Below are 25,986 nucleotides of genomic sequence, written 5' to 3'. Positions count from 1 at the left end.
ACCTTAGACCTATAGTATCATAAACTTACCTCCCATCTTTCACTACAGCAGTTGTGGCTTCAGGGCTCAAAGTTTATATTGAGCCATGAATAATGTCTAATAGGAACAGAGTACCTGGGATGAGTGATCTTTGTTGGAATGTAACTCCCAGAATCCTCCAGCCATCATGGCCACTGGATTCTGTAGTAAAAGAACAAAACTTCCCCCTACTCTGAATAGGAATGTCTTGTAGGGTATTTTAAAAGGATGAAGGAAAGGGGATACCCTGAATGAAAGGCTGAAAGAGAAGAGGTATTCAGTTCTAGATTGCAAAGTACAGTATGTGCATCGTTTGTTTGAGAAATAAAAGTGGAGGAAGCTGACCGCAATTCACCAACTCTATTTGTGGTGCATTCTCAAATTGTGTATGTTCTCAAAATTTCTGAAATGGACCGCACTTTTTAACAGTCTCATTTTCCCCAGAAGCTGAAGAGCAGTCCTGTTACAATACAAAAGGACTCTCCATCCTTCAAATGTCCTTGGTGTAATCCAGACTGTTCCTCAGTGGGGTTGAAATGGCATTTGAAAAAGGCAGAAAAATACTGTAATTTTAAAATGCTTGGACCATCTTTCCCCTCTGCTGTCCTTGTTGCCTTCTGAGCAGTTAAATTGGTTTGAAAATGTTCATGTCAGCTGAGGCCTGGGTGGCATGTGCCAGTCTGAGATGCATTATAGAACAAACCTCACCCCCCCCCCGGTAAAAAAAATCAACATTAAAAAGCTTCATACATACAATTATAAACACTGGGAACTGTGAGATTACAGAGGCATGCCTGACCTTCACCTCTGTAAAGAAAATGTGACAACATGAAGACCCAAATTGCTACTCATATCAGTGCCCTTGGAGGCTGGAAATGGTGGAAGAGGTAGGGAAGGTTGCGTGTGAATGTTTTTTCATGCAGCAGCAAAAAGCAGATGACAACAAGAACAACAAATCTCTATATTAACCACACGGAAAGTGCATAATTGGAGGAACTGGGATGGGGGGAGAGAAGAGAAGTATACCTGAAAAGGCCACATATAGGTGGTTAATGGCCCTTTTGACAACGGTATCTTTACGGCTGTCAAGACATTTGATTTAAGAATATAAAATGAAAACGAAGAATCAACTCCAATCAAATTTAAAATAACTCCTTAAAACTCATTCCTAAGTGGGAGCCTGAGGTTTCTCAATGCGCCCTCCCAGCTTCCTGAAATGTCTGCTTGGGAGAAAGAAAGAAAGAAGAACCTTCAGAAATATCGTTTTCATTATATTCCAGTTAATCCCTGCAGTTCCTATAATTATTCATTTATATAGGCTTTCAAAAATGTGCTGGTGTTTTAGAATCTATCGTCACCTCAGTCCACCCAAAGGGACTAATGTTCAGAAAGAAGCTTCTGTATGAAGATTTCCTTCTGAGTCATGAGCCTGTGTATGCAAACAAGCTACTGCACGTTCCCCCACCACCACCACTACCTCTCTCCTGTTGGACTGGAGCTGCTTCGTATGTACAGTCAGCCCTCCATATCCACAGGTTCTGTGTCCATGGATTCAGCCATCCACAGCTTGAAAATACACTTCACAAAAAAGAATTCCAAAAGGCAAGCCTTGATTTTGCCATTTTATATAACGGATGCCATTTTACTATGCCATTGTTTTCAGTGCAGCTTCAGCATCCCCAGATTTTGGTATCTACAGGGGGTCCTGGAACCAAACTCCACCAGATATCAAGGGCCCACTGTGTTCACACTTCCAGTGTGTGGGTCTTAAACCAGAAATATGAAGGATGATGTTTGGGGATACAGCTTGTGTACTACCCAAAACAACATGTAAGAAGACAATCCAAGACATTTTGGCAACAAAGATGAAAGACCAGGTAGCACCTCCTCCATTGAAGTAGACTGCTGATTGAATCTTTCTTTAATACTGATGATAGGTTAGTATCCTTCCCCACATGGAATGGGTGGAGGCCAGTTTAAGGGAATCAGAAAATGGCACATGGCATACTTAGTTTTTGCTCCAATAGAGTGGGAGGCGGGATTAAAAAGAAGAGTTAAGGGACTGCTACTTCTCTACATCAAGCATCTGCCACCTTAAGTAGTCATTCCATTGTGTCTAATGGTGGGGCTGGCCACCATTGAAGTATACCTGAAAAGGCCAGATTTAGAAGGTTAATGGCCTTTTTGACAACGGTATCTTTACTAGAGCCTGACTCATTTTTAAGGTCAGGATTGTGTCACAACTGGAGCAGTAAGGGGGCTTTGCTGTGTTTTGGCCCTCCCCTCTTACTTCAGCCTTGTCCTGCCATTATTACTATCTTGACACACCCAGCTTTGGGTGGGTTTGTAGCTCAATGGCAGAGCACATCCTCTGCATGCAGCTGCTCACAGATACCTGATATCTCTGGGGCACATTCACACATACGTTTTGTACCGAGGAGGTCCGAATCTCCACAGTGATGCGATACTGAATCAAAGTTCCCACTACATTTACTGCAATCAAATCTCTCCATGGCATTTTAACCCTATTGACGTTCCCACTGCCCTCATATTGGTTTAAAATGGAGTCTCCATTTTGAATGCATTTGATCATTCTCAGCTTTGTTTTTTGTTTTTTAATGTCAATCAAGTGATGTACATCTTTGTCATTCCACTTCCACTGTTGGTGACATCACTCGGTTTTCGTTGTCACTGGTAATTTGAATCTGAACACAAAAAGTGTATAAACATATAAATAAGCCGTCCAATGCTAAACTGAGGGAAATGGAGGCAATGGTGGAAATGCTGACTGGATTTATGGAACCGGTGTCTTCACTAGCAAGACCAGGTGGGAGGTGTATGTTCGCCCCTCTGCACGTAACTCCTCCCTTCCTGTTTTGGAAGAATCAGTTCAGAGTCCCCCAAATCAAATCAAATCATTTGCAACGATCCGCATCTTTTCAAAAGATGCAGAAAAGCCCCTGATATTGAATATACTGGGGTAAGTGGGTTTACAGGCAGCCCCTCCACAAACTGCATTGGGTGCACTCAGTGCAAGTATGAACACCATGGAAATAACCTGGTTTCCACACCGGGTTATTTTATTATGTGAATGGGCCCCAGGATGGGCAAGGGAAGTCTCCTATCAGTGCCCTTGGATTACTCAGGTTTGTGGAACACATGACCTTTCAAGTGTTGTTGGATTGCAATTCCCATCAGCTGTTACCATCACTGCTGAGTGTGAGAGGTGAAGGGAGTTGCAGTCCCAACAACATCTGGAGAGCCATACATTTTCCCGCCGTAAACTAGATAGATTGACTAATCATTAGGAGAAATTTCCTAATGCAATTTGATGGTTGAACAGACTGCCTTGGGAGGTAATAAACTCTTATTCAGTGAAGAGGCATTGGGGTGGCTGGGCAGCCATCTGCCAGGCAAATTCTAATGAGATCGTGTATTCCAGACCTTGCATTTAGCAGGAGGTTGGACTGGATGGTCTTTATGCTAATTCTCATTCTAAGATTCTTTGGCCTCAGATAAGTCTCAGGCTGCTTCCTAAATTCATAACCAAGGCCTGGCACATATTGGACCTGGCACCTAAATGCTGGTGAGGGGGCATTCCAGGAGTTGCAGTCCCCATAAATAACCTTTCCAAGCTTTGGTAGGTAATTGGCTCCACCCATCATGTTACTGTTTTGCTACACTTGGTAGATTTCAGGGTTCTTGAAAAACAAAGCCGACCTCATAAAGCTGATGTCTTGCCCACAATGTTACAGATGAACCAATGTTACAATTCAGTATAAGCCATTTTCATAGGTCCATATTAAGGCAGCCAGAGGCAAAGGGGAAGGGGTTTCATTCTGGTACCTTTAAAGACAAAAGGAGGGATTTTGCGTACAATTTCTCTCACTCAAGTGGTAAGCGTCGTCTGCCAGAATTCCTCCTTTTAACACTATTAAAGTACAAAAGTGGTACTCCTTTGCATCTGCTTGTCCTAAAGTAGGGGTGGAAATTGAGTGGCTCTGCAGATGTTGTTGGATTGTAAAGTCCATCAGCCACAGCTAGCATTGCCAGTGGTAAGTAATACTGGGAGCTGCAGTCCAACAACATTTAGGGGGCTATATAATCTCCATCCCTGCCCTAAATGTATTATGTGAAGATTAAAACTAAGAACTAGGATACAAAACCCACCATTAAATGCATCCTTCTTGTTGTTGTGTGCCTTCAAGTCATTTCTGACTTACGATAAACCTAAGGTGAACCTATAATGGGGTTTTCTTGGCATGTTTCTTCAGAGCAGGTTTGCCATTGCCATCCTCTGAGGCACTAGCCAGCCCAGGCCATGGTGGGGGATTCTGGGAGTTGAAGTTCCAGAATGCCATCATTTAGAACCCATACTGTGGTTTCAGCTTCCAGATACAACAAGCCAGTTGTAACTTAATGTTCCTGGTCTTGTTAGCAGTTGAGGATTTATATATACTATTGTGAGGATGGAGATAGGAAAGAAGAGGACCAGTCATTACCTTGCTACCCTGCTAATGGTGTCCAGAATCTGTTGTTTCATTTTGCCTTATGACAGGGTTTTCTTCCCACCAAATTCCCTTCAAAATCCTACCTTTTCCCTATGAAGATTTTGATCAAAGAATCCTTAATCTTTATTCTGAACAGCAACAAAACATAGCTCATTTGTTAAGATTCATTCCTTTCTACTCTGGATGGTTCCAGATGAGGCCTTTATCACACCGTTGCCTGCTTCACTCACTGAATTTTAATAATGAACAGTGAGACATACCAGATCACTAGATATTAATAAACCCCACAGTCCATTACAGAATCTGCCTTCTTCTTTTTATTTTTTTCAGTAGCCAGTGACATCAATGAAGAATTTAGTCAAGCCTCCTTTTGTGACTCCATCTCCTGTCGAGTCCAGCCAGCACAGCTAACAGCCATGGTGATGGGCATTGTAGTCCAAAGCAGAAAAAGCACTGCAGATTCTCCCTCCCTGTCCCAAACCCTTGCTTCTGTCGAGAGATTGTGAAACATCTCACTGCACTGGGACAGCCTAGTCTTCATGGGTCCTTCTTTGTTGTCGTTGTGTGCCTTCAAATCATTTCCAATTTAAGGGGACCCTAACGCGAATCTATCACGGAGTTTCTTGCCATGTTGCTTCAGAGGGGGTTTGCCATTGTCACTCTCTGAGGCTGACTTGCCCAAGGTCACCCAGTGGGTTTTCATGGCTGAGCAGGGATTCGAACCCTGGTCTCCAGAGTTATAGTCCAATGCTCAAACCACTACATTACATTGGGTTTCATGGTTCCTTGTACAGACAGGTAATTGATGTTTTAAGTGTTTGTGCAAGCGAAGCTTAGCAAGTAAGCATTAAAAAGAAGGTATGCAAAGTAATTCAAAGGATCCCACAAGTAGAAGGGCTTGTTGTGACCTCTGCCTGAGATTCCAGAAAATCATTGACAGGAAAACTAGCACCTTGCAGATGATGATGATGATGATGATGATGATGATGAAGAATCAGTCTCTAGACTGTATGGCCATAAACCAATGGTGATGATGGGTCTTGTAGTTCAAAACAATTGAGGGGAGTGATTCTGAGCTTATGCCTGGCTTGATATATGGCTGCTGGGTCTTACTTTAGTGCAGGGGTTCCCAATCTGGGGTGCCCACACCCATAAGGGTCAGAGGTGAAGTTTCAAAATGGCTTGTGTTTTTGACTAACAAATCATGAGTCATCACTCGATTTTTTTCTCAATAAATTAGAATCTAATTGCTCAATTTAGATGTTAAATTTATACACTGAATTAAAAGGTTTTTTTATATTAAGTTCTGTTTGTTCACCTACAGCAGTGCAGGTGAACAAACACTACTGCGGATGAAAAAATTGAACTTTAAAAAAAATTAACACAGGTCTAAAACACACTGCAGAAATAATCCAGTTTGAGACTGCTGTAACTGCCATGGCTCAGAGCTAGGGAATTTTGGGAACTATAGTTTTGTGAGACATTTAGCTTTCTCTATCAGAGAGCTCTACAGTTCTGAGGATTACATAGCACTGAGCCACGGCAGTTAAAGCAGTCTCAAAGTGGATTATTCCTGCAGTGTGTTTTGGACCTCAGTGTATAAAATACAATATATAATAAAATGTTCTCCTGAAGTAGTGCATGTTATGATGGCCAGTGTGCTGCAGTAGTGTGAGCATTGGATGAGGAAACTGGAGACTAAAGTTTGAATCCCAGCTTGGTCATGGAAACCCACTGGGTGGCCTTGGGAAAGCCACACTCTCTCAGCTCAGAGGATGGCAATGGCATTCCCCCAAAGAAATGTGCCAAGAAAACCCCATGATTTCAGCATTGCCGTAAGTCAGAAATGACTTGAAGGCGCATCATACCAACCAAGGGTATGTGGTTCAAAAAGCAGAAATTAGATGACTTCATCTTCAAATGTGGTATTCCTTTTGTAGGGGGTGCAGACATTAATCAAAAACAGTTCCTAGGGATGTGGGCCATAGAAAAGGTTGGGGAACACTGCTTTAGTATAACCTGGCTCAAACAGGGGGTCTAAAGCTCCCCCCTTGCCATCATCTCCATAAAGAAACTGGTTTCCAAACCCTGCCCTGTCCTGTACCAAAGCCCTCCATCCCACAGGTTTGTGCACAGCCTCCAAAAGGACAGGTGGAGTCCTGGTTGCCACGGCGACAGTATCTTTACAAGGGAACCTAGAGGAAGCTGGCTTGCATTGCTAAGGTCACACTTGGGGGGTGCAATGGCAGGCATGTAATGAAGGAGAAGGGGGTGACTCCACTCCCATCACTTTCCCTTACAGGGGGGGATTTTGGTCCCTTTCCCCCTCCCAGCTCCCGAAATCCATGCATCTTCTCCCTCTCCCCATCACCTCTGCATAGCCAAGAAGCAACCATCTCCAGCAGCAGCATCAGCAGCAGCTAAAAGAGAGTGCGGAAAGAAGGCAACCGAGAGAAAGAGCTGCTGACGGATGAATTTATAGACACTGCAGCTTCCCATTGTGTGAAGGTGGTTGTGCCTGGGGATGGCAGAAGCAGAAAGCGTTTTAAGGTGGCCTGGCTGGAAGTAACCTGTGGCAGGTAAGGAGATGGGGGAAGAATGAGACAGAGAGAGAGATCAGAGGGAGGAGATGGAAAGACAGGGCAGGAGTGCCAAAGCTGGATGGGGAGAGGGAGAGGGATGCTCCACCAGCAGGGCTATTGCATCTTTGGTGTTCCAGTCCTGGAGGGGAGAAAAGTACATATCCCCTTTCCTCCCTCCCTTGAATATTCTGAGTTAAGAATCCCTCCTTTTCTATTTGCAAAGATAATTTTTAAAAAAATCCTTCCATGCCTTGTGACTTCTTCCCTTCTTCTGTAATTTGATCACTGCACCAAACTGTGTAACAGCCGAAATGATCGATAGTACCCCCTTCCTCAAAATCTCCCCTCCACACGTATATATCATTCCAAGTCTAAATTAAAAGGACACCACAATATGTCCTATGGGGCTGGAGATGGCTTGTGGAGCAATGTGCAACAGCTGCCTGCCCTATAGAAGCATGTACAGGCACATAGTTTTCTCTAGGGGTTGCTTCGATGTGATGAGTACGTATAGAAAAGAGCATGGGATTGTTGATTTTTTTTAAAAAAATGCATCCTTGTATCTTGTCATTGTGGAGAAGGAAGGAATGAAGAGGAAGAGAGAGGGTATAAGTCTGGATTTTTGCATCTTCCCAATAAGGCAGAGTGGGGCCAAGACTCCAGGATTCAGCTTGCATTTTGATGGCAGAGTGTAAGTGAAGTGGGTGTGTTTGTGTGCTAAGAACATGCAGGAAAAGACAGGTTTGTTGAGGCCAAGAGGCTGGGCCAGTAGTGGATGTTTCTTGTGCCAGCCAGCCTTCTAGATGCTCATGATGGTGAATAAGGATATGATGTCATTTTACTCTTACAACAATCCTGTGAGGTAGGTTGGTGCTGCCTGGGTTTTAGTAACTTGTCCAAGGTCACCCCAGTGATTTTCATAACTGAGGAGGGATTGAAACATACAGTTCCCAGATTTGGAATCAGACACTCTGAATATTATACTACATTATATTTTAGCAGTAGTAATCATCATCGTCGTAGTAGTAGCAGCAGTAAAAAAAAAAGTGGCAAAGAATATTGTCATAAAGACTGGGACTTATTTCCCACTACACCTCAGTATCAGAAAAGTACAAAGGGCACTTAATGAGTTTTTAATGGAAAGATGCTAGATTTACAACTATGTGGACTTTCTGATATGTAATTCATCCATCTCCATCTCTCCATGTGGCTCTCCAGCTGCGTATTTTCAGTGAGATGTTCTTGCCAATGTTCAGGCATACTCTTTATTATATTCCATATTTTGTAAGGATGAGCTGTAGCATTGAGGATGGGATGGGATTATGAGAAGCCCTTTCTGTACTGAAAGACCTCCCTCCCTCACCCTTTTTCTAAATTGATTCCCAGGATCCCAAAGAAAGAGAGCTATGACCATCCGTTCCCCCACCTGTTTATTCCTTGTAAGCTCTCCCCAATTTAATGCTTTTGACAAGGTGGATGCGGGAAAGATTTTTGCATCTGACTCCATAGTCAGAATCTTGGGAAATCAATTTTCACTTTTCCTTTTCTCCCCCCCCCCCCCAATATAACAGTTTGTCAATGATGTAAGCTTTGCCTCATCCACCCTCTAATATTTCTGATTCCCAAATTTGCTCCAAGAGAATTGTTTTGTGACCTAACTGCAAAGTATTTCTCAATGCTCCTCCCACATTGTGGACACTTTCACACAGGAGGCAAGCATGATTAAAACATGGGAATAGCACGATCGGGGGGGAAGACTATCACACCCATGCGTGCTTCTCCCGTTCATGTCCGATGCATAAACTGTAATTGATGCATCATTGGGTAATAACGGGAGTTTCCATTATTACCCAATGACGCTTCCATTTAATGGTGCTTGCCTCCCATATGAAAGCATCCTACGAGTCATCCAGTAACTGGATAGAGTATAGCTACACCTCTTGCGGTCTAAAATATAATCAGCAGTGTGGCTTACTCCTAGGTTGCACAGAAGTAGTAAACTCATCTCTTGGCTTTATTACTTAAGACTACACATGAGGGTTCACATAACACATGATCTACTATATGCAGCAGAATGAAATGATCTTTGGAATAGCGGTATATAAATAAAAACAAATTAACTGTACTACTACAGGAAGCACATGGTAGATTTCATTTTTAAATCCTGAGTTGTATTTAAAAACCTTCAAGTAGAAAACCAAAAGAACAAGGAGTCAGTTATTTTACATTTCTCCCTAATGTGCATACTTTGTACTTGCAGGTAGTATTAAAAAAAAAAAAACCTCAGAGAAATTTAGCAATAAAATCTCCTTCCTGCAGCTTGAAGTGGCAAGGTTCACCATACTAGCTAAGGCCTCTGCCATCTCGTCTTGTACCATATGTAAATAATGTCAGTTTAAAATGTCCTCCAATGGTGAATGAATTAATTATTCCTCGCAGGTAGAAAGCTAGCATATAGGGGACATGAGCAGATTAGAACTTGTCTCCCTGACATATTAATTTCTTTTTAAAAGAGGGGGTTGTCTGTAATAGTGTTCCACTACTTGTAAATGCTAGTCCAGATTTATCTTTGAGAAGATTCTATTATGATAATAATTCACTTTTTGCCTTGTTAGGTGATGAGGGACAGCACTGGCAGCCTCCAGCTATTCTCCCAAGTTCCCAGGAACTCCTCACTTGTAGGGTACAACTGTATGCATCACACAGCCTGTTCTGGATCCCCTAATCCAGGGGTGAGCAATGGGCAGTGGTTGGGGGGCTGCCTTGCTCTTCCATGGGATTGGAGGACCACCCTATTGCACTCTACCATGTGCCATTTTTGCATTTTTTAAAAATGGTCCCAAGCCTCCTGGGAGACATAGGGGCAACTTGGCCACATTTTTTGCTTCCTGCCCAACCATTTTAGCCAAAGAGAGGCTCTTTTTTTCTCTCTCTTTTTAAAAAAGTATACAATACTAGTGAACGTTTTGGTTATTTTTTTTTAATTGGGTGCTGACTCTCCCCACAAATGGTCTGGGAATCTGTATGCCATCCATGGGCGGACTGCATTTTTCTCATCCTTACCCTAAACCTGCTTTTCTGATATGATGGGGGGGGGGCACTATTCTATTGCCAACATTTAAGCCAGGTGTGACTGTTCAGTTGCTGCATGTTGAACAGAGATGAGAACAGCTTTTCCTTTGCCAAAGTAAAAAAATTTGAGGGGATGAGATGGTATGACAAATTAAGGTACACAATACATAGCCCCTTCCCCTCTCCTTACAGCACTGCCTGTTTATGAGGACACTACAGAAAACAGAAATGATTTAGTAATCCATTTTAGATGGGGAAGCCAAGGGATGGGAAGAGAAACTAGGAATTGATTAATCAATAATGGAGGCGAGCATGAGGGTAAAGGAGAAACAGATGGTGACTGGAGAGTAGAGGGTTGCCAAATGGTTTTGTTAAAGAAGTGGACATAGGGAGGGAGCTTTGAAAAAGAAAAGAGGAGCAGCTTTGGGGCTCTTTAGCACACACACAAACACATACACTACTTGATGAAGGCTAATAGGTACAAAAACATAGCATTAGGATGGTTAGTCTTCCAGTGAAACCTCCTGCACTTCCCCGCTGCACATTGAAACAAATCAGAATGCTGGTGAAAAGGGACATCTGTGTTGTTGGCTTCAGGTTGGCATTTGTCTTGTCCTTTCATGGCACCCCATAAATACAAGCTGGCTACGTGTTGGCATGGCACCTGCTCTATGACATCCAATTTTCATCTGCTCCTCATCCTACCAGTTTGAGGTGTTTTTCCCCCTCAACTACACATTCATAGATTTTGGAGGTGATATTAATTTCTGGGGACATGAGTCTTTGCCTTTTTAAAATTAGACAATACTTTGTGTTTTTCTTCCATTGGATCCTGTTGTTACCTTCTCCCCCCCCCCCCCCATACAGTAGTACAATACATAGTGTTTGTGTAATCCTCCAGTTTGCCAAGAATTGTATATGTATTATTCCAACAGTCCTTAAAAGACCTTTATAAAGTGGATATCACTATTGTAGCATAATGACATCATCCTATTCACTGTATGGCTCCCGGTTAGCTGATATGGCCCCTGTGCCTCATTCAAGAAGCATTCCTTCCATTCTGAAGGGGTTTCTCTCATCCTCAGTGATGTCAGCACTTAGCCAGATCTGATTGGTTGTGTGGCATTATGATATTATCTTGTTAACCAAAATTACAAACATTTGGGTTTTAAATCAGTAGAGCACGTTATTGTGCAGAATGAAATCATGTAACAGAGTAGAGCAACAATGAGAACCTTTCATCCTCTATATGTTTTGGATTTCAACTCCTAGAAACATCTGCCAATATGGACAACGATAAGTGGTTATGGGAGTTGCATTCCAAAATGTGGAATCATAGAATCATAGAGTTGGAAGAGACCACAAGGGCCATCCAGTCCAAGCCCCTCTGCCATGCAGGAACTCACAATCAAAGCACCCCCGACAGATGGCCATCCAGCCACTGTTTAAAGGCCCAGAGTTCTCTGCTCCTATAGCATGAAACAGTAGATATTAGTGATGTGTTACTATTATCCACTATCAGAAGCTTTTATTTAAATGTTGTAGCCACACTTAAATACTGTATGCAGTACAGTACACAGGTCTGGTTCCTGCATCTCAGGAAGGATATTACAGATCTGAAAACGGTTCAGAAGATGGCAGCAAAGATGAGGAAAGGTTACATTTGAGGCTGTTTAGCTTTTTTTAAAAATCCCAAATATGTGAGGGAAAGATGATGTCATAGAGGAGTATTAAATTATGCACAGTATGTAGGACTTTGAAAGGGAGATGCTTCTCATAATTCTAGAAATCTTTCCTCATCCAAAGACGCTCGTAAGGGATTTGAAGCAGATTAAAAAGAATAAATCTTTCAGAGAATGCATATGTAAATGACAAACATTTGCTTATCACAAAGTGTGGTGATGACCACTGGCTTGAAAGTGGTCTAGTCATATTCATGGACAGTAATACTATCCGTATCTACTACTATTGAAGGCTATATATTAACCTCAGGAGTATCATGATTATGTGTATCAGTTGATGAGAAACACATGCAGAATTGGCATCTGGTAGCTCCCATGTCTGGTATAGTGAATCTGCTATCAGGATTAAAGGTGTTAAACCTAACTCGAGTCCAGAGTGGATTCACTGTCTCATGAACATGGAAGCCACCAACCACCGCTAATATGCAGGAGGGTGCTACTGAATTCGTGCCCTCTTTTTTTCAGATTAGTCCATTGGTTTGCTCTTGTAAGGCTTTCCTTATATTCTTATCAGGTGCTAGACAGTACCTGTGTGCACTGCCTACATCACTGCTTCTATGGTTTACTTGCCCTCTTGGCTCTTTGGTTGGGGCTCCTTAGCAAACTGATTGGTAAAATCAATGTTTGCAACTTACCATTGAATAAGTTGATGCCTTCTTTAGCCTTCATCAAGGCAGTTGTGTGAAGTCAGATTGGCTACTGATGCCCACCAGTGTGTGTCTCTGTCCCTTGGTGTTAAACAGATCACAAAGTACAATCACAACAGGATGCTCAGAAGCAGATTAAGGGTTGGCATCTGCATATGAGATGCTGCATATGAGATAAGGTAGCTGCTAGGGCTTGAAAGGACTGTGGTCAGCACCCCTTGGGACCCTGGAAGATTGCATCTCCAATTTTGCCATCCCCTACAATGGGTACCAGTTATTCCCCCTCCAGATAGCCAATAGCATCTTCCTAAACCTCTGGAGATTTCTAGCTATTTTGCTGTGTTTGTGGGGGCTTTTTTGGTTCTTCAACTTTTCCAGGTCTAGATAGGCCTCAAGTAGTTTTGGAAAGAGAGCCCACTTTTGGACAGCTGATCCAGGTCCAGATAGGTCCTTAAGTTCAAGTAGTTTTGGAAAGAAAGCCCACTTTTGGCCTTAAACACAGTGATATAGCCACTAACATATCACAGATGCTTTGGGAGGGGTTAGAAAAATGGCAGGGTATGACTTTAGGAGAGCCATAAAACTTAGCAGGGGTTCCCATTGATGCCCACTAATACTTTTTATTTCTCCTAGCCCAGCAAAGAAAGCCAGGCAGCTGAGTCTAGCCACCATTTTGTTTCCACACTATACCTCCAATGCAAGTGAACTGTAGGAGATTAAAGTGATGTTGATACCCAGCAGCCCAGTACTGACGCAAACAAGAGAACCACCAGAAAGCAGTTCGGCCTTGAACTGGGAGCAGCCCCCAACTGGCACAGCTGCACAGCACACTGCAAATGAGCAGGTTGACCTTTTGTGAATGTCCCTTAAGGGGTTTAAAAACAGATCGAAAAATCATGTTCCATCAGCAAAACTGATTCTTGGTCTCGGGAGGGTGTTAACAAATGATCTGTGGGGGTGAATCGGGTCTGGCTAGAGGCAAGGAAAGAGAGATTGTGAGCAGAACTTCTGAAATTCAAGCTGACTTCATTTGAGTGACAAGCAGTTGCAATAAGGAAGCTTTCCGGGTGAGAGTCAATTGTTTATTCACAAGGAACGCCATTTACAATGTGCTGATCACTCAGTGATGATAATTTTTGGAATAATGTTTTATGCAGTGAGTTTAGGACTGGGAACTAAGCATGACAGCAGCAGAACTGTTTGCTCAAAGCCCGGTCTGTCCCAACCACATATAAAATGGGTAGGGTTATCATTTTTAAGAGATGGTTGGGATTAAGCTGATGGTAGAAGATGGGGAACTAGGGATGCTAGGATGTGCTGATGTGACTCCACCTCCTGTCAAATTAATGCAGGCATTGAAAGCTGGTGTCACATAGTGGCTAACAGACATACCGGTACTTAGAAAGGGCGAAGATGCAATTCATTCCCCTGTCTCTGATTCAAATGTGATTGCAGCTACGAACTCACTAGGTAATCATGATAAATTTCCTAACAGAGATCATGCATGTGACGTGATTAAGAAAAATATTTCCTGTCTGCCTATCTGTCAGTCTGTTTATCTGCTTATTTATGTTAAGTTCAGAAGAGGACAGCATATTTCAATGAGTAGCTCATATGTATTAATTACCCAGCCTGTACCCTTAAAAGTAAGCTGGAAATTAATCAGCCTGTAATTTCCCTTAACATTTTAACTGGTTGGTCTCTTCTGGTTGGTCTTCGTTGTCATGGTTGTTCCTGAAATTTGATCAGCTTTGCTACATGCCGGTCACTGTTGTTCCCATGGCTCTGTTGCTGAGTGGAAACCAGGGAGAGTGGAGCAGGAAACTGTTAGGTTGGGAAGTGATGTGGCTGCGCAAGAGCTCTGTCTTATCAAGGTCCTGCACCTGCTATCACGTCAGGTTCCTACTGAACCGGAATACGGTTTGCTGAGATGCAGATTCCTCTCCTTCAAGGATCAAGGATACTGGAGAAGCTTATGGTATGGTGATGAACAAGACAGACTTTCAAACAATCAGCATGCATGACAGTCAGCAGGTCCCAAGGGTGGAAATTGCTAAGGTAGCCTGAAGAGTTTCTGCAAGGAAGAAAACATATTTCTGAAATATTGGGAGACTACTAATCTGCCTTTCCAGAGTGTGATAGCAAAGGATGGGGGATAATTTCAGAGACAGTCCACTCTAGGTTTGCATATCTGATTTTCTAATTCAAGAGTCATGACTGCAAAGCAGGTGGATATGTGCAAGAAAGGTACCTAAACACTACCCTGCAAATCGTGTGCAATTTCCTGGTCATTGCTCATGTGCTTAATAAAAGGTAAACTGAATTTGAATTAGTGGTTTGTAGCCACCATAACTAGGTGGATGGTATTGGGAGATGGTTTGGTACCACCTTATGAAGAAACTATGTTTCCATGTTCTGGAGTACTCTAATTCCAAATCTTGAGGCTTAAATGTTGAATGCCCATTATCTCTTAAATTTCCAAAAAGGTTAATACAGTATTGGAAATAGCAGTGCAAAGTTAGATGGACCTTTGGCCTATACGTCTTAGTCCAGGTTATTTGAAAAACTGTATCTTCCTTTATGAGCCCACTAGGATGTTGAGATCATCTGGAGAGGCCCTTCTCTCTGTCCCACCACTCTCTCAGGCTCATTTGGTGGGAACAAGAGAGAGGGCCTTCTCAGTGGCTGCTCCTAAGCCAGGATGGCTCCATCCCTTTCAGAGGCAGGTAAAAGCATTCTTATGCTGTCAGGACTTTTCAAGCTGCTAAGGGCTGGGTTTTAAATGTTGTGCATTTTAAATTTTATGGTTTGTATTTTTAATGTGTTAGATTTTAATTCCTAACTGTTTTAACTTGTAAAATTGTTTAATTGTTTTTTAAATTTTATATGTATACATTTTAATTTTGTATTATTTTTAAATTTGCTCATAGCTGCTTTAAGTTCCTATGTTGGGAGAAAGGCAAGATATAAGAAAACAGCAGCAGCAACAACAACAACAACAACAACAGCTTGTTTGATCCAGCATGGTAGCTTCTATTCAGTAGATCAGAGGTGCACCACACTCCCAGGTTGAGGGATGAATTGTCCCACCAGAGGGGGCCTGGGGCAACCCACATATATTACCACTGTTTTCAATGCTACCAAAACCTAGCAGCTCTCCTAGGAAACATGGTGCATGGGATCCATGCACCTTGTTTCCCAGAAGAATCTTGCAGTTACTGTAGTAGCCTACTCTGAAAAAAGATGCATGCATCTCACATAATGTGTAGGGCTCCCACCCCATGTCTGGGAATCCACATTTGGGCTATGATTTTGTTCACTGCTACCCAGAGTTTGGAAAAGTCACTTTTTGGCTATCTTCCCAGAAAATATCAGCTAACATAGCTAGTGGTCATGCAAGTTGGGGGATTGTGAGCAATGTGGTCCAAAAAAGCAATGTTCACAGGCTCTTGCTCTATTATAGACTAATAGGAAACCTATTGCTGAAGTGTGGGTGATGGTGTAGCACCACTCACATTAACATGCAATAGCAAGATAGCAGCAGGATTCAGAAATCCATTGATTTGCTGAAATACAAGAAAAATGCAGTATATATATGAGGTTAGACCCCAACAACTGCTTATTGAGGGCTGAACATGCTCAGTGGCCACAGAATTCTGACTTTTGGCAAAGGGAAATGGAAACTGGGGGCTGGAAGTGGGGGGGTACAGCACAGTGGTAAAGGGCATTGGTAATTGGAACCTTCAGTGTGACTGCACACTACAAGACTGTTTTTCTTTAGGCCCCACTTGTGTTCCCAGGAAAGCCACTTTGTTTTTGTTTAAAAGCATGCTTTTCATTATTATTATTTTTTAATTTGCTATGACAATCTTTGGTCCTTCTGCTCAAAACAAGATTTTGGAGGTCTTATAGCTTTGGATCAATTTGTTCAAAACCCAATGTTCACCTGGTGTGTTGCTTCATAGTCATAAGGAGAAAGATGCTTTATGGCTCATTGCAATCGACTCTTCAGCCTTTGCCATTCTTCTTGCCGCCCTTTCCGCACCGTTTGCCATGCTTTTATCGGTGCTAATAAGCCTGTCATTTCAAATCCTCTCACATAGCCTTATCTTCTTTTGATTCTCCCATACAAACAGAGCGATATTAATTGTGCCTCTCCTTCCTGCCTTTGCTTTGGAAAAAAATGGGGGGAGAAAATCTGCTGGTGTCATCACCACCCCAACCTGCTGCAATGCAATTGATTTCCCAGGCCAGCAGCTGTACAGAAGAATATGCACTGGATATCTTTGGAAGAATTTTTTGGATTTCAGTGCAAAGAGTCTAAAATCTTGCCAAGGAGGCAAGTACAAAGAATTATAAGTACAACTAAATATACTTAAACCAAGAGGCCAAATTTACTGCCCCCCCCCCCCATTATTGCTACAGCAGAGCTAGCTTGCCTCAGGGCCTATCTAGCTGCAAGCTAGGAATGCCAAATGAACATGTACTTCATTATTTGACTGTTGGCAGTGTAGATGAGTCCATGGATTCTCCCCACACATAAATGAATACTATGGTAATGCACCTTGTTGCAAGCAGAGAACGATCTCCTGCAAGCAGTAGGGTGCAAATATGCTATCTTCTTCAGTCACTCATCTGCATGCCAAAGAAATCTTCCACTGGCAGCTCCATATGGCCCATGCAAGCACGAAGGAGCAAGCCCATAGGCATAAACAAGCTGCCATTTGACAAACCATTTCTCAAGGTGCTCTAGATGCATGTGCCTTGTTTTTGCTGTCTATTGGTAGGGATTGGGTTTGTTTATGCACTGCTTTGTGTGGAGGTATATTCCGAGTGTTAGAAACTATTTTCCAAGCATGAAACATGGGGGATCTGTGATCAGGTTCTCCCGAGTATTCTTTAAAAGGTAATGGTCAGGGTGATGGGTGTGGTGAGATCAGATCAGAGCCTGGAAAAGTTACATTTTTGGACATCCACTCCCAGAACCCCCTAACTGGCATCACCAGTATCAGAAGAGGCTTGCAATGCTAGAGGAATGAATATGAATAAATCCTTATTACAGTCACAGACCAGCACAAACTAAGGGAGTTAACTTTTCACACATTCCTGTTGATGCACTGGTGTTTGTATGTTTTTTATGAAATTTTTGCCCAAGTTGCTATTTGTCTTGCAGGACAAAACGTACTAATATAATACAAACAGCAGTGGGAAGTTGGGTTTCAGAAATTGGAAGGATTGCACAGAAGCTCTCAGGTGTCATAAACTCTTCCCATTGAATGCCAGAGTGTTAAAGAGGAGGATTCTAGTTAAGCCTTTTCCCTGACATGGCAGTCTTCTAAATGCAGGAGGACAAACAGTTGTTTCACAGCATGTATTTTCTCCCCTGAATGGAATACATGAATGAAGAGACATCTCAAGATGCTGTGAAGTAATGTTTTCTTGTCAAAATGAGGACTTTTTATTGTTAAAGTAGGGCTTTTTAGCAATGAAACATCATCTCATATCATCTTGAGACATGTTTCTTTCACTGGATGATCTATGTTTTTTGTGTCTTCTGTTTTTCTGAATAGATCCAGTGGATTTGATGACATCATGCTTAGTTCATCTTTTCTTTATTTCTCCTGTCTATTTCTAATTAAAGTTCCATTGATTTCAGTGAGGCTGAAATCACATGTAAGTTCTTTTACAGGTATGGGCTCATAACCAGAAAAGAGATGAAATCATTAGAATATATCCACAAACTCCAATACACTGGCAGTAGTTTTAACAAAAACAATTATTTCCTGGGATTGTTGCTGTTGTTGTGTGCCTTTAAGTCATTTCCAACTTATGGTGATCCTAAGGTGAACCTATCACAGGGTTTTGAGCTTAGAGTGTGTGACACACCCAAGGTCACTGAATGGGTTTTCATGGCTGAGGAGGGAATTGAATCCTGGTCTCCAGAGTCCTACACATAACACTAGTTGACATCATCTCTTTTCTGGTCCTGAGCCCATAACAATAAAGTAGACGATGAACTTCCTCCACTATTCGTATAGTTACCTATTTATCATGGTGTTATGTACTGTATATACTCATGTATAAGTCAAGGAATTTTAGTCAAAATATTGAGCCCCCCCCCCCAAAAAAGTTGAGTTATCCATGGGCTGATGTAAATACAGTGAGCCCACGCCATACGCAGGCTCCTTATAGGCGGCTTTCAGCATATGCTGAAGCTGCCTGGGAAATGGGCGAGTGCCCTGCGTGCATTGCCACGTGGTGAGCACGAGCTCCATTATATCCAATGGAGTTGTGAATGGCACATGCAGCCGTGAGGCGTGCAGCCACAAAGCGAGCATGAGCCCCATTGGATATAATGAGGCTCAAACTTACACGTTTTTTGCTTTATGCTGGGGGTCCGGAATGGATCCCCCACGTAAAGCAAGGACCCACTGTATTGTATTTTAACTCATATTTAAAAAGAGAACTACCCCTGGTGAAAGGCAAGAGTGTAATCCGCCCTGGAAGCACTAATCCCCTCCCCTCTTATTTATCCAGCCTTTAGTGTGAGCACAGATAGTTAGGCCTGCTGTGATTTTATATTCTTTGGCATTGTTTTCCTTTGCTTCATCCTTTAGCTCCTTTGTTACATGCCCCTAGGTTTTACCCTCGACTTATCCACGGGTCATATAAAAATCCATAATTGTGACCCCCAAACCTGTAATCGACATATACATGAGGCCGACTTATAGTCAAGTATATACGGTAGATCCTGTCTTCCAGCTTTGTATCCTTGCTACTCTTAATTACCGTAGTTGAAAATGAATTTGTCACCCCATCATCAGGTTTTGCATTTCTACTACTATTCATACACACACACCACCTATCCATTGGTATAAATGTTCATAGGTGCATCACTCCATGCATTTGATAAAGTAGGCTGCATCTACGAAAATTTATGCTACTAACATTTTTCTCCCACTTAGTCTCAAACACTCTACAAGATTCCTTTGTAAGGTGAAAAGGTAGCCTAAATATAGTACCTTCAGGAGTGGGGGTGGGGAACCCTTGACTTCCTGGTGTTTTGTATCACAGTTCCCACAATACTTTACCATTGTTCTTCCTAAGTGGGGATGATGGTAGTTGTTACCCAAGTCATGTGGAGAGTCAGAGGTTTCTCACCTCTGTTCTGAGGACAGCAAATTAGCAGCTGTGATCAAGAAACATACATGTGGAAATGGCCAAATTAGCATGGTACAATCTAGGGATTTTTGAGCTGTAGTTGAATTGGTTTGGTTTTGCAGGTCACCAGAAGCCTATTTGTTGTTATGTGCCTTCACTTAATTTCCAACTTACGGTGACTCTAAGGTGACCCTATTATAAGGTTTTCTTGCCAAGATTTGTTCAGAGGCGTTTTGCCATTGCCTTCCCCTGAGGCTGAGAATAACCATAGGTTTCATGGCCAAACTGGGAACTGAACCCTGGTCCTCAGAGTCACAGTCCAGTATTCAAACCACTATGCTACACTGACTCGCATATATTCCCCCCCTTTCCCCTTTTTTTAATTAAGAATTTTCTTTATTGTAGGCCAAATTCTCCTACAATCTTTGGCTTTGCAGTTTCCTATTTTTGCATTCCAATTGCCTATTGTTATTAACATGTACTGTTTTGCCATGTGATCAATTTCCTCCTGGATTCTAGGACAGAGCCTTTCAGTTTCAGTTTCTTCTACCTTTGGAGTTGGGACGTAAACTTGGATTATGATTATACTGATGTGTTTGCCCTTAAATCTCATTGATATTATTAAATCAGACTTGGCATTATATCCTTGTTTTTGCTATATCTCTTCCCACTATTAATGCCACTCCATTCCTTCTTATATGCTCAATTTCTAAGTAAAACACTGTATAATTATCTGGCTTAAAATGCCCCATCCCTGTACACTTTAGCTCACTTACCCCAAGTATTGTTATGTTTATACATTCTATTTCTTGTCTGTGACTAGTTTCCCCTGATGCATGCTTCTCACATTCCATGTTTCTATAATATATGTTTAGAATTACCTTTAGAATTACCTTTCATCCTGAACTCACCTGAACATACTTTCGGCTTCAGTCTAGTTGTATCATTAGCCACAGCATTATGTCTAGTTATTCTCTGCTGTAATCTGCTAGCTCATTGAGTTCCATCCAACCTGGGAGTTTCATCTTCTGACACTATCTCTTGTTTCATTTTGGATTGTCTCATCATAGAGTTTTTGAGACAAAAGACATTCAAAAAGGGGTTTACTCTGCTTCCTTCTGTGCACACTGTGCCACTGCTGTTGTCTTTGAGAGATCCTCTGCCAGTGTCATCCTTGACAGACTACTGCTGCTGCCCAGTAGCTATTTTTCATATTTAGTCTAGCTCCTCAGTAAAAGTCTTTCTGACATGGGGAACCCTACCAGCAGAGCTGCTGCTGTCAGCATAGCCTCATGCCTCACATATACACAGAATCTCACCATTGCAGAAAGGTAGTGCCATGGTGAGTAATGGCCCTACTTAATTTTAACTGAAGGGTCTTAAAATGTTTGCTCATAGTCACAGATACGAAGAAAAGAAAATGTCCCTCCAAAAAGGTTGTAAGGATCAGGGCCAGCCGTACCATTACGTAGAGCCAGACAGCAGATTTTAGGTTTCACGAAAGAACAAGAAATTATTAGAGCCAAGGATGAAGAGAAGTGTTTAAATTCTGTGTGTGCGCGATGAGATTCCATTTGCTGCTCCAACTTTAAAATATCTTTAGTAAGCATAGTCCAGACATCTTTCTTTCCTCATCCTCTAGTTGTATTTCTCTCACAGCCGTATAACATTTTCAGTGTGGCTGTGCCTTATCCCAGGGAAAATAAAATTTCCCCCATTTTTTATCCCCGTTCCTGTTGAAATTTTACACCTGTGTAAAATAGAGTGGAAAAAAAAGGCACAGGTCTTTCTTTATTGATATCATTAGTTGTCCCAATTCACTTCCCAACCATGTCCATAGAATTTATTGAGCTTTCTATATAATGGGCACCATCTAGCCAAAGTTACATACTTTTCAAATCTCACAGATATCAGGAAGGATTGTTTAAAGTGTATAGTGAAATCTTCCTTGTATTGAGTGAGAGTTAAACATGCTCACAGTTGTATGCTGGATTCTACCACACTTGTCTTGCTCTCCTAAATGAAATCAAGAAATGGTGAGAGGTTTTGTTTTGTTTTATTTAATCAATCTCAATATGAATTCACCTGTTCTAGTTTTTGTACAAACTATACAATTGCACAAAACCATGATAGGTGTTGCATTGTTGCACAAACTTGTTTTTTAAAAAGCATTAAATGTTTTATTTTCATCTTTTACATGTACCAGCCAGTGATTTTGTGTTTGCTGTGTGCTTAGTTTTACAAAGGGAAAAGACAGTAATGTTGCACAGAACCATTTTTAAGGTGCAGATAACCCAACCAAACAAGTGCAATTTGTCTCATTCTCATGATGGAGTTGAGAAATCTTGCAGGGGTTAACAAATCCTTGATGGTCTGTCTCATGTTGCAGTGTCCTGCCTCAACAAAAGGAGTCAGTTAACAAGACTTCTTCACATCACTAGCCCTGTAATATCTCCCTCCTGCCCCCATGTTTTCCTCCATGGTTGTATGGTCACCACTCCTCCAGGCCAAGTGAGAGCGATTGTGAAGACTGAGGATGTGAACAAAGCCAGGAAGTCTCCAGGTTCAAATATCTCCTCATCTACAAATCCATGAAGTGGGCAGTTCTTATCTCTCCACTTTAACCACTCATCTGTAGTGTGGAAATAAGATTCAGAGACTTCTGTTTCTATGCAAGGGTGACTGTCTGCATGGGCGTCCTGCTGAGCCATCCAGCATGTCCACTGCTGTTACTAGTTGCATGCTCTGAGGTCAGAACAAGATGCCCAGCCATGAGATCAACACTGGGCACCTCGTTCTGACACCAGAAGTGAGAGACCCACAGAAGCAGATACACCAGGCAGTTCAGTGAGACACCCTTATAGACAGTTACCCCAGCATGAAAATGGATGGCCAGGCAATGGGGGAACCTCTGGGCTGCCCCAAAGCCAGGGTACTCTGGGCTGGAACTGAAGGGAGTTAAGAGTCTTGTAATATCAGAAGGCTTGCAGATGCCTTCTAGTATCTTCTAATTCTTCTAATATCAGAAGGCTTGCAGATGCCATGCCTTAATTCTGCTTGAAATGCCTTCTGGTTATTGGGCAGGGGCTGAACTTATGCTGCAACAGAGAGGCAATTTCTTATTTCATTCTCATGATAGATATGAACCCCACTGCTACAGTATGATGTACATCCAGATTTCAGGATGAAAGCCAATGTGTGATGCAGACCTGGCTTTGATTATACAAAATGATCATATATATATATTCATTCCTGATTTGCATAATATTTTCTAGGTGAAATAAAATCTCCTCCCCAACCTAGCATGAAGGAGTGAAGCAGTTTAATTTGTTCATTGGTATATAGATTGACCACACCTTTCCTTAAGAGACCCTTGACACCATTGGTGTTTTATTTTTTTACATTTTTTCCTTGCAGTGAAGTCTCACATCTGTCTACCTCTTTGAAAGCCTTCCCGTGTAACACCCACCAGGCATCCCTATTCATTTGACTGAATCCATTGCTTTTGTTTTTGAAAAAAAAAAACCATTGGGAGGGGACTTTAAACAAACCAACTAAAAACCGATTACTTATTACACAGTTTAAAGTCAACTGTTTTCACAAAACAGAATCTTAATGGTATTTTTTTGTTCTGTTTTTTTTTTTTTTTTGTTCTGTTTTTTCTTTTTCTTTTTATTTGTTAGCAACCCAACTACTGGAGCTTTAAGGTCAGTACTTCCAATTTTTCCCCCCACACTTTTCTGTAAAACAAATGCATGCGCTTTCCACCCTTTCTCTGTATTTTTCTGTGCGTGCAGATAAGTTTGGGAGGGGATTTGAGAGGTCTGCTTCTTTTGCTCCACTTTCCTGCATCAGATTTCCTGTTTCTAATAGCTAAGTATACATGGTCAGCCTTACCACTAAGCAGAGAGCAGGGTAACTGTCTAATGCAGCAGATGTGAAGTATTTTTAAAGCCAGCAAATGGTTACTTGTAGATCTAGCACCAAGTTGTCATCCCAGTGCTGTGGGGAGGATCACAAAGACCCACACGTGATATGACAGCAGAGACAATGACCACAGCCTTATTGGTTACAGCTGCTGAGTGTTGGCATGGTATGAAGCCAGATTCAGGTATCATACACATTTGATATGTCTATCCTCCCTGGCTCACATGCTGGGGAGGGAACTTAGAGTGATGACCGTTTACAGTCTCATGGGTGAACTGCCACTGTTGTGGTCCTCTGTTGCCTGGAAGTCATTGGTGCCCAAGTCAGGCCTAATCCTACTTGCCTGAACCTCCAAATTCCCTCAAGGGAATTTATGATAGTGAATAAGGAGGTCGTAGACCCCTGCCCCAAACTGAATCCTGCCCCATGGCACACTGCCCCACCAAGGTATGACACTTAATATAAACCAGAAAGTAACAAGCATGGGAAAAAACCAGATAGGAATTAAAACTGGAGATGCCTCCTGTTCCTTTAAGGGGACAGGAGGCATTAATTTCCTTTTCTGTGTAGCCATTAAAGGGACAGGAGGCATTTTTAGTTTTCACTCTGGCAACCCAAGTAGGAAGGTCACTCAGACCCAAATGACTAGGGAGCCAGAAAGGGCTGCTTATATGTCCCTTTGCCAGGCCTGAGTGAAGTCAGACAGTCATGTTAGGTGGGTTGCCCCCTCAATGAATGGATGCCCTTTCCAAAAACCTGCCAATGTCAAACAGGTTTCTTGGAAGAAGATGGATCATTCACACCACAAAATGATCATCCAGAATCCTTTCATAGCGTACAGATGGGCTTACTAGTAAATCAGGGCCGCTGCTTATTTAATGTATTATTACTGTATGTTGCTGCCAAGTAGTGGCATTTACAAGCTAACTTGAGAAGCCTTGGGTGCTATGTACTTTGACTTACACCGGTTATTGTTTGCTGCTTTGCCTCAGCAAATAATACCTTATATAAGTCACCCTCTGTAAGAAGGTGCATTCACAAAATGTCTTGGGGCAGCCCTGAAAATGCAAGAGTGCTGTAAACGCAGTATAGCAGTTTTGTGGGCCAAGAGAAACACACAGGTGCTACGCACAGATGTATATTTCTCCTGACTCCCTATTCCCCCCTCCCACCACTATTCCTACAAATGAAAATAATTCTGACAGGTTGCCAGTGGGATGAAATGAACAATGGTAGTTTGAGGTGAGGAAACTTAAAAATTTTCTGATGAAAATTGCCCCTAGATGGGTCACAAGGAATGAGCTGAACACCATTCCCAACCTTCCAGCCAACCTCACTATATCTTAAAGTTGTTTTCCATTTAAAAAAAGTCAGGAGAAATTTACACACCTCTGTATATAATGTCTAGTTTGGCCACTGTGCATGATTACAATTGGACATCTAAATGAATTTCAGACCTGCTTAATTGCCCTGCACATTCTTCTGCTTGTTGAAGTGCTATGTTAGATCTGGAGTGCTGTGCTACACATAGTAGATCCAACCATGCAGGGAAAAATGACATGTTGCTCTGCTTTCTACCTGTAGAGACTGGCGCAGAGGAAATGAAGGCATTCTATAGATAGCTAGATATAGATCTTCCCATGTACATAGTAATTAAAGAACGACGTAAGCAAACAAAAGGTCCATGCCGCAGGGAGTTTGCAATTAAATGCAGTAGTGTTCATGGAGACAGTAAGGCAGCACATTCTAAAACTGTGTTTCGTCCACTGAAATCAGTATTGTCTCTTCTTATGAGTAGTGGCTTTCCAGTATCTCAGGAAGAGGTCATCACTTGATCCCTGCATCATTTACAGGAGATGCCAGGAATTGAAAGCTGCACATTCTGTAGGCAAAGCCTGTGCTCTGCAGCTACGATGATTCCAACAAAGCTAGAGAAAATATCTCTTTTTGGGCAACAACTTCCAGAATCCCCTCAACCAACAAAGCCATTAGCTGGCCACCACTGGGCATCTGGGAGTTGTATTCCTTCAAAAGATAATGTTTCCAAGCTCTATGTTTCTCCCCCAAGGAAAGGCAAGAATAACAGCATTGCAAGGGGAAAGCAGTTTGGTTGCATACTTGGAAAACAAGCACAGACACAGTGTGTGGACAGTTGTGTTGTGCTGTAAGATAAGGAATGCAGTTCCATGAGAATGTACAGCTGCAACAAAGGTTTGCATGCTGGCACTAATTAAGCACAAACCCTCTTTCATATGAATATCTCTGGATCATTTCCCCACCCCTTGCTTCACACTTGCTGACAAAGAAAGTGAGTACTGTAATTGTA

The 25,986-nt window shown here is 42.1% G+C and overlaps 1 protein-coding gene across 5 annotated transcripts in view; it reads left to right on the top strand.

Moving 5' to 3' along the window:
• SRCIN1 (SRC kinase signaling inhibitor 1) overlaps positions 1-25,986 on the top strand; it is a 326,873-nt gene that overhangs the window by 178,088 nt on the left and 122,799 nt on the right. For 4 of the 5 annotated variants that reach the window (XM_089531790.1, XM_089531791.1, XM_089531792.1 and 1 more), the window contains one exon: positions 23,417-23,440. In XM_089531790.1, coding sequence (XP_089387916.1) covers positions 23,417-23,440 — 24 coding nt within the window. Of the gene's footprint in view, positions 1-7,031; positions 7,109-23,416; positions 23,441-25,986 lie in introns of those variants that run through there. The other variant, XM_089531794.1, reaches the window with a different exon arrangement.

Source organism: Sceloporus occidentalis, unplaced genomic scaffold (assembly GCF_023333645.1).
Source record: "Sceloporus occidentalis isolate IW3139 unplaced genomic scaffold, rSceOcc1.0.p SCAF_7, whole genome shotgun sequence".
Lineage (NCBI taxonomy): Eukaryota > Metazoa > Chordata > Lepidosauria > Squamata > Phrynosomatidae > Sceloporus > Sceloporus occidentalis.
The sequence above is the reverse complement of the archived record's forward strand: the minus strand, read 5'-3'. Positions and strand labels throughout refer to the sequence as shown.